At 41.3% G+C, this 9445-nt stretch overlaps 1 protein-coding gene across 1 annotated transcript in view; it reads left to right on the forward strand.

The window, feature by feature from the left end:
- Positions 1–1732: 1732 nt before the first annotated feature.
- cds1 (CDP-diacylglycerol synthase (phosphatidate cytidylyltransferase) 1) overlaps positions 1733–9445 on the forward strand; it is a 21642-nt gene continuing 13929 nt past the window's right edge. Inside the window, exon 1 of the mRNA XM_037680150.1 lies at positions 1733–2094. Coding sequence (XP_037536078.1) covers positions 2026–2094 — 69 coding nt within the window. The 5' untranslated portion in view covers positions 1733–2025. The remainder of the gene's footprint in view (positions 2095–9445) is intronic.

Below are 9445 nucleotides of genomic sequence, written 5' to 3' on the forward strand. Positions count from 1 at the left end.
AATGTTTAGCTTTTTATTAAAGTTTTGTGTAAACAAAAAAATACTAAGTCAAATTGTATCTTATCTGTGGTAAATTATATATTTATTTTTTATACACTTTGTAGATGTCTAGTTGTTTTGCGTTTGCCTGTTAGCTAGCTCACGTTGGAAGTTGCGAAAACGGAAGTGCGCTGAGATACTTCTCTTGTCGTTAAGGCTCTTTTCAATTCTGCTTGTCTTTGCTGCCCTCCTGTGGTCAATAAAGGGATAAAATGTAGGCAGACGACCAATATGTTCACCGACACAACGTCTAATATGAATACCTTACATATTTAAACACCACAAACTTTTTTGACGTTCTTATTTTCACTGTTGACAAGAAAAAAAATTACATTTTCTGCCTTTTGATGGTTGATTTGTTAAAATAACATTGAACCAAACGTGTTTTTGTCGCCCTCTCGTGGCCATATGCTAGAACAGAACTGCGCTGTTGTCAAGGTTACGTAAATGTTAGTATTTCCTGTTTAGACTTTCAAAGTAAAAATGAGTGCATAATTTTTTTTTAAAAAGTAACTTTTTTATTGTGTAGACGAAATTGGTAATTAGATAAACAGATTGCAATTGTATAGCATAATCTGGCACCTTCAGCTAAACACACACTAAATTGATTTAAATTAATACCGGAATTGTAGCGACTTAAATAAATCAAATTTAAAAAAGAGAAAATGGAGAAAAATAAGCTTCAAGTTTCTTTACTCCCGCTAATGTTTTTTTAAAACGCAACTGCTGGATGTAAAAACCGAGTGCACTTTTAAACCATTCAAAAATGACTATTTTATCTTCTGTGTCATATTCAAATAAATGGCGATCCATTTGTGCATGTTTTAGCTTGATTACTTGTAGAAAGTGTAAATAAAGTCTTTTTCTCAAGCAATAAATGTATATTTTGTTTAAATCATTTTGTGTACTTTTTAAATATGTAATAAGTATTGTTATTTTTATATAAATAGTGGTTGTTAATTGATATTATTTCTGTTACCAAAGCCTTTTTAATTTTATTTGTCGCATAAATGTTTCGGTTTGTGTTATAAGATGCTTTAAATTATTGGTCGTCTGTTCTGTTTTTCAAATGTTGTTTTGTTTTTATTGTTTTGGGTGTTTTTTTTTTAAATGTTTTTCAAATGTTCATTTACACCTCACGGCCACCGTACTCCTGCCTACATTTTCTGTTGTTCCTGTATTGACCACAAGAGGGCAGCAAAGACACGAGCAGAATTGAAAAGAATTAACGTAATTTGCGAATTTGTAATAAAGTTTAAAATAAAATTTTACTTATGAAGCTAATTATTACCGTCGTAAATTTTTGTATGCATAAATACCATAGTCGACAGTTATAATACACTATTTGGTCAATTTAAACTAGTAAAAGTAAGCTTCCGGTTTCTGCGAAAAACGCTTGTTTGAAAAACACAACTTGCCCTGGACTTTTATATTGTAAATGCAAATTATTATTTTTTTTATTTTTTTTGGGGGGGGGGGGGGGGTACGGTTTTATTTTATATTCTTCTTATTTGGTTAGATTTGTTTGCTGGTTGTAACTTTGTAAGGACGTAGTGTGAACACAATGTATATATTGTGGTACCTTTTTTTTCATGTTTGTATACGTTTAATAATAATAAAAAAAAAAAAAAAATTCAATATATACCTTTATTTTGAAAGTTTTCACCGGAAGCGGTTGTGAACCTTTGCGGCAGAAGAAGAAGAAAAGCGGCGACTGCGGCGATAAACAAATTCAAGCCGCTGAGTTTCGCGTCCTCTGGAGCCGGCGGCGCTTGTCGGGACTCGCTGTTGTCACCGGGGGACTCTCGGGGAAAGAGACCTTCTTCATGGACAGCGTCTGGATCGGAGCCGAGTTAAAAATCCCGGAGTTTGTTTGATAAAACTCGAGGGTTTGGCTGCACCTTACCCCCTCCCCGTCCTCCGCCAGCCCCGAGCCTGAGGAGGCTTATGTGACACTTGAACGTCCCGGCGGAGAAACGAGCAGACATGACGGAGCTGAGGAAGCGAGGCGGGGGCGGAGGTGACCCTGACAGCGCGGAGAATATCACCGACAAGGTAAAGTCCGAACGGGCGGGACATGTCGGGATCACCGTGAACCCTCGCCCTGAAAACAAGTCGGGCTGGTTGGTTCTGGTTCGCTGTCCCGGTTAATCCAGTTAAAACCAACTCCTGGGCTTTGATGTAACGTTCACGTCCTTGTCAGGGATTAGAAATTCACAACATTATAAAGAAAACTGTAAAATCTGCTGCTCCTGAACGTGTCAGCCTCTAAGGTAAACGTTGCGTTCAGGTACCTAAAGGCCTCTGGATGTAACCGATGAATCCAAAATAAAATCTGATTTGTAGTTAAGGTGATGACATTTTTAGACGTTTACTTTATTTATAAACAAGATTTTAAATCAAATCAATTATGTCAGAGTGTTTTAAAATTTAAACATTTGGGATTAATATAATTATAACTTCTGAACAATATGAAAAGTTGTCACCAGTCACAAAACTTGTAGTTGTATGTAGAGATTTCAGGGAATATTATTTAATATGTATTTAAAATGATAGAATATTATTAAACTGTTAACTTTTATTAAATAACCTGTAATAAACCTTTACATAATCAGGAGATTAGAATCTTTTACTGCAAAAAATGACATATTTATACCTGTGAACATAATATATATGACGAATCAAACATAGATTTTAGCGCAGGTGGATAAAAACATTAATTTATTAGTTGTTTTTTTTTAAGGTTTTTATTTATAGAAATAAAGCAACTTTTGTTGGAGCAAAAGTTCTAAGTTTGGCCTCAACTAGTAAACAGATACTAACAAATAAGATTATGTGTATTGTTTCTGATTAGCACAGGTTCTCATTATTTCCCATTATTTACTTTGGTCAAAGTGCTTTATAAATAAAGATGTCTTATATTTCAGTCCAGCTGAGTCAGCACTCAAATCTTCCTTAAACGCCCCATTCTTCCAGGAGATTGATCTTTTTATCTCATCAAGAACATTCCTAAACTTTTTATCCTCTTTTTGGAGCTGCAGTGACAAAAGAAGACAGAAAATATCAGTTTAACAAATTTAACTTGTGTTTTGAACGTAAATGCCACAGTGCTGGAGAGCATTTTGCTTTTATACGAGTCAAAAAAAAAAAAAAGAAACTAGAGAAATTATTTTGTACCAGATTGTAGCGTGAACGCTGATCGACTGATTAAATTTACTGAAGAAGCTGAAACTGAGCTGAAAGTAGCCAAACGCTAGATAAAAACTAAAAGTGTGAAAAGAAACAGACCAAAAGTTTTAAAATGCTGAGTAATGAAATGTTACATAAAATAAGCAAAACACTGGCTAAATGCAGCAAAATGTTATGTAAAGGCTAAAAGTTGCAAAACATGATCTAAAAATACCGATACTATAGCTAAAACTATCAAAACAAACTAAAAGTACCAAGTATAGATAAACATAGTACAAGTACAGTGCTCAGAGGTGGGTTACCGGGGCCAGGCCTGGGGGAGGGGCTCTTCAGCGAGCACCTGGTGACCGGGGCCCCACCCAGGGCCCAAATGAACAACCTGGGTTTGACTTCCTGTGGACCCACCACCTGCAGGAGGAGCCGTACGAGTCGGGTGTGAAGTGCGATGGGCCTCGGACCCTGGCTAAAGCTCTTGGGACGTGCAGCATCATCTCTCTGGTGGGGAAGGAGCCGGCGCTTGTGCGTGAGGTTTTGAGGTACGGACTAGATCTCGTCGGGCTCTCCTCGATGCACAGCGTGGACTCTGGAACTGATCTTCTTGAGAGGGGCTGGACCTTTTCCCACTCTGGAGTTGCCCATGGTGAGAGGCAGAGTATCTGGTCTTCTTGAAATCCTTAGTGTGGTACCTGGAAGGTGCACCAGCTGGGGATTCTTTTGTTCTGCTGGGGGAGTTTCATGCCCACGTGGGGAACGGCAGTTTGACCTGAAGGGGCGTGATTGGGAGAAACTGTCTTGTTGGCTGGCAGGACTCTTGGCTGTTGCTGAGGCAAAACCTCGGATGTGGGAGGAGTTCAGTGAGGCCTTGAATAGAGACTCCATCATCTCCATGGAAACGAGTTCCCTCTGCAGGGTAGCTGGACTCTCCCTTAGAGACGGGGTGAGAAGTTCAGTCAGCAGGAGCGACTCGGAGTAGAGCCGCTGCTCCTCCACGTCGAGAGGAGCCAGTTGAGGTGGTTCATCTGGTAAGGATGCTCCCTGGGTGCCTCCGTAGGGAGGTCCTTCAGGCATGTGTGACTGGGAGGAGACCCCTGGGAAGACCCAGGACACGCTGGAGAGACTACGTCTCTCAGTTGGTTTGCCTCCCAGAAGAGCTGGAAGAGGTGTCTGTGGACAGAGAGGTCTGGACCTCCCTGCTCAAGCTGCTGCCCCCGAGACCCGAGTCCAGAACAAGCAGATGATTGTGGGTGGATGATGGTGTAATTAGAGCTAAAGCTAGCAAAGTGCTAGCTAAAAGTAGAAGAAGGTGAGCTGAAAGTATCAAAATGCTAGAATTAGCAAAATGCTAGCTAAAAGCTGAAAGTAGCTAAAGTCTCAATTCTAGCTAAAGGTCAAATAAAGCTGAAAACTAAAATTAACAAAACATTAGCAATAAACCAAAAAGAGCATAGAAGAAAGAAATGGATCCAGTGTGCTGAAGAATTTAAAGAAATAATTTAAGATCTTTTGTTTCTTTGGGGATCATTTTAATTTTTTAAGTATAAATTTAGAAACACTAAAATCCACAGCATCCGTTTAATTTTTTATTACACGTATCATCGCCTGATTGAACGCGTTTAGCCAAGAAATCTGTTTAAGATGTTTGTGTTTGTAAATGTTTTTTGTGGTACTGAAGGATTATGAAGGCGGATTAGGATTATGAAATGACTTGTTTGAGTTGCTTCATGTCGTCCTCGGGACTAAAAGCAGATTCTTTTCCTGGAGCTGATTTCAGATCAGTGTTTACAGCTTCTGCAGTTCTTCTGTCTCTAACGTCTCGACTTGTTCGTGAGGATCAGCTCAGGTTCCCAGAAGATGGAAGCCCCGAGAACCAAACCCTGTTTTTACTTTTACACACGTTTCTTTGTGATCAGCGGCCACAAACACTAATTAGGAACAAAATGCGTTTTCTCCCAGGGTTCAGCTGAGAAGGGCGGGGCTCCACATGTGACCCGCCCAGATGTTGTAGTGTTTCAGCTTCTTGTGCTGATTTGCAGACGATCAGAGAGAAGACCAGCGTCCTCCTGTCTGATCAGGACAACACTCGGAGTCTGTGCTCCAGGATGACTCAGACGATCACATGACTTGTTTTCTGGAGCTGAGAGGAATGCTCCATCACACACCCTGCAGAACGTTGTTGACACAGCGAGCACTGTGACGAAAGGTCACTTCACTGCAGCTGAAGTCGTCTGCAGCGCTTCCTTTCATCGGTCGGTCTGCTGCATCTGCATTTCCATGGAAAATCGTTTCTTGAAGCGTCCAGCTGCTCAGTTACTGTCTGCTCCAGATGTTGGAGGGGGTTTCTTCAGGGTGTTCGGCAGCTGCAGCAGCTGTTAACTGCGCTGATGTTTCAGCTCCACTCTGCAGTGAAGGCCTTGACTGGACGGTCCTGCTGTCCTGTTTAGTTTCTGTAACGATGCATTCACATGTGTGATAAAATATCTGAATTTAAAGTTTTTGTTTGGTTTGACGTCTCAGATTCTTCACACGTGCCTTAGATAATTAATCTTGTTCCTTTTGAACCATACAGGGTCTGTGAGACGAGGAAAATACTAAAACGTTAAAGTTGTATTATATAGGTCTTCTATTTGTAGGGAAATAAGAACAGAAGCATCGAAGCACCTTTTCTTAAACACTGAAATGATTATAGTCCTCTCTTATTATCGCCACCGCTCGCCCTCAGTCACATTTTAAATCAAATCAACATTTCCAACGACCACGGTGCTGCACAATAAAACCATAAAACAATTTACAACGATGCGTAAACATCAGATCTTCAAAGCAGAAAAAGAGAATAAAACCATGCAAAGGTGAAATGCAAAGTAGTTGTTGCAAATAAAAGACGATAAACTGTTTTAAAGGTTTAACTGCAAATTTAAAGTTAAGGTGTTTCTGTCGTTTATCTGCTACAACTGCAGAGAAGGAGCAGTTGATTCTGATGCTGCTCAATAATCCAGGTAGAAAAGTCTGGACGGGTTCAAACCCATTTTGATGCAAAGCAGTCGGCTCCTCAGATAATTAATGTTAAATTATTATTTAATATATGAATGTTTCTGTTCATTGTCCTGAGACGACCTCTGTTGTGACTTGGCTCTTTATAAATGAACTGAACTGAACTCCCACACCGGAGCAACCACGGGGTCAAAAGAAGGAACTGTCCAGGTGACCTGAAGGACATCGTTGGATTTCTTTACCTGATTATTGAGCATGAACTTTGACGTCTTCTGGTTTTAAGTGAGTAATAAAAAAAGAGCAGATTTTAGTATAAACGTTGTGCTTTTATTTTTATGAATTAAACTACTTCCTGTTTGAGACCTGAAAGTGCCGTGATGTGTCCGATTCTGGTCCTGCAGGTTTTTGATGTTTCTCTGCTTCGTCGCAGCTGATCTGAATCCTGGAGTGATTAAGGGGCGTCTGCAGAACATGAACAGGTCATTTAATGATTGACTCAGGTGCGTTGGAGCAGGGAAACGAGTAACCGCTCAGGATCGTGGCTCTCGAGGACCACGATTGGACCGTCGCCAACCTCGCTGCAGAACAAGAACAACGGTTAAAGTCATGAATTACAGTGAAGGTTTGAGTTTGATTGACAGCCCGGTGTTTCCCTTCTCCCTGCCTCAACAGCTCTGAGTTCAGTGTTTTGGTTCTCGCTGCTTCACGCTGCAGTTTGTTTGAACAAGTCAAACCGTTGGAAGCTGAGATGTTGTGAACAGCAGGAGCTGGAGTTTCTGATGTTTGCTCCAGTTCCTTTCAGCAGGACTGGATTCCTGTAGGTCTGGAACACCTTTGACCTCATTTTGGATCTTCAGTTTGGATTTTCTGCAGCGGACTGCGGGACTGGACCGTAAAGGGGCGGGTGTCCAACCGTTGTTTGCTACTTCTTTGCACCTTGTTAGAAATATCAATCAAGTAAATGGTTTTTCTATTATATTTTAACGCTTTCCGCAAATCTGTTTCATTAATCGGTTGGGTACGTCTCAGGCTCCGCCCACACCGAAACGTCACAGTTGCATTCTCGTGTGGACGGCCTAAACACAACTTTTTGAAAACAATCATTGATCGAGAGGGGAGCGGCTGGGATGAGTCAGCTCCTTAAATCTGAGGTCATGGTCCTCGACCGGAAACAGGTGGAGGTGGACCTCCCCCTCCGGGTCAGGCAGAGTTTTTGCCTCGGGTGGAGGAATTCGTGTGTCTGGGCACCTTTTTCCTGATTCGTCATAGGACAGAGCGGGAGATGGATCGATGGATCGGGGCTTCCTCTTCAGTAAAGAGGCTGTGTCCGTGTACTGTGTTTCATTTGCACTCGCCATGATCAATGTCTCCTGTGGGAACGTTCTGCATCGTCCTGCTCATGTTTGTGATGTGATATCAACACTTTCATGTAATCACTCTTACTGTGACATTAGTGAGGAACAGAAAGAACTGGGTGTTTCTGAGATATCCTCAAGGGCTGACTGATATGATTTGGTGACGTGTCCTTGACTCGGATCCACTCCTTCCTGTCTGCAAGTGGACCTTTTGATGGCAGTTCAGACATGGAGGGGCGGGGCTGAGGGCTGGGCCGGAGGTTATTCTATAAAACTAACTAGTCCGGTTCAGGAAGTGAGAGCAGGTCAGGGTTCCACACAGATGAGAGAACTGATAACGGTGTAATGTTCTGTGAATGCTGGACTGCTCTCCAAAGCTTTGTAAATACATCTCATGAACTACACCTTGGTCTGTTTTGGGAATCTCCTTTTTTTTTCCATGATTGTTGCTTCGGTCGGTCGTGGTGAAGAAAGAGTTGAGTCTAAAAGCAAAGCTCTCCGTTTACTGGTCTGTCCACGTTCCAGCCCTCACCTGAGGTTTGGATCATGACTGAAAGAACCAAATCCTTCGCAGGAGCTCCGTCACCCGGGGGGAGATCGGAGTAGAGCCGCTGCTCCTCTGCATCAAAAAGAGTCTGTTGAGGTGGTTCGGCCATCTTTGGAGGCATCTTGGACGTCTCCCTTTATCGTTTTGGGTCATGTCCTGTGTTGCCAGGTGTATGAAAACATTTACAGTGACATTTACAAAGAAAATTATTGTTTTGAAAAGACGTGGTCAGGGCATTGGACTCACTTCCTGTCAAGCCCCCACCCCCAGCCTTTTCCCCCTGCTTCTGCTGTGTATATCCAGCAGGAGCAGGATGATGGGAGGTGAGCTGATGGACATCAGAACCACCCCCGCTGCCTCAGACGTCCTACAGTAATGGACTTTCTCAGATGTTGCTCGTCTGCTTCATGTTGAATTCCTCGCTCCGTCACGAAGTTTAATTTTAGATCTTCAGGTGGTTTTCGTCGGTGCGTCGACACCAAGGATTAGTCTGAACCTGTGATGTCACTCAGCGTATTCAGTTACCACAGCAGAGTTGATTTTCTTTCCTTTTTTAGCCAGCCTGTCAGAAAAGAGCCGGTTTTAGTCTGAAGGTTCCTCATTAAACCCGGAGCAGGAACCTACAGTTCCATCTCTCCTTTCTTCATCTCCCCCTCCCTGAATATGTGTGAGCTGACCCTGATGACCCCACTTGTCCATATTTGGCAGCGTTCGATGAAAATACCCCATGAATGGTAGAAATGAAAGAAAATATTAGCCTTTAAGGAAACTTTACTAAATAGGAAGAGTCTTGAGGTGGTTTTAAAATAACCTGCTTTGGGGAAAAACTTATCTCCATTTACGAAAACAAAAGAGTTGAACTGAATTTATTTAACGTCACTTGTTTTTTTAATTTTAGATCAGATGTTTGTAGCTTTCAGACAGTTTCCCAGTTTTTAAATTGTTTTCATGAATACTTTGTGCTGTTTTAGCCGTTCCCTTTTCAAAACATTCAGCTCATTCAGGAGATGGGAGCTATGACTTTATTGTTTTTTTTTATAACTTTTATACTTAAAAAGTTAATTTTATTAGCAAATTTCCTCGTAGAAATGCACCGAGATCTCGTTAATTCATTCACTTTAGATTTGGTGAAATTTGCTCAGCAAGTTGTACTTTATTTACATCTTGTTACGCTACTTTTAGCTGCAGTTCTGTTACTGTTAGCTTATACCGGACCTCGTAGTACTTTTAGCTTTTATTTACCATTCTGCTACTTTTAGCTTTAGTTGCTTTTTTCCTTGTTTAGCTGCAGTTCTGTTAGTTTTAGCTTATACCTGGCCTTGTACTA

Source organism: Nematolebias whitei, chromosome 8, assembly GCF_014905685.2.
Source record: "Nematolebias whitei isolate Nwh7 chromosome 8, NemWhi1, whole genome shotgun sequence".
Taxonomy (NCBI): Eukaryota; Metazoa; Chordata; class Actinopteri; order Cyprinodontiformes; family Rivulidae; genus Nematolebias; species Nematolebias whitei.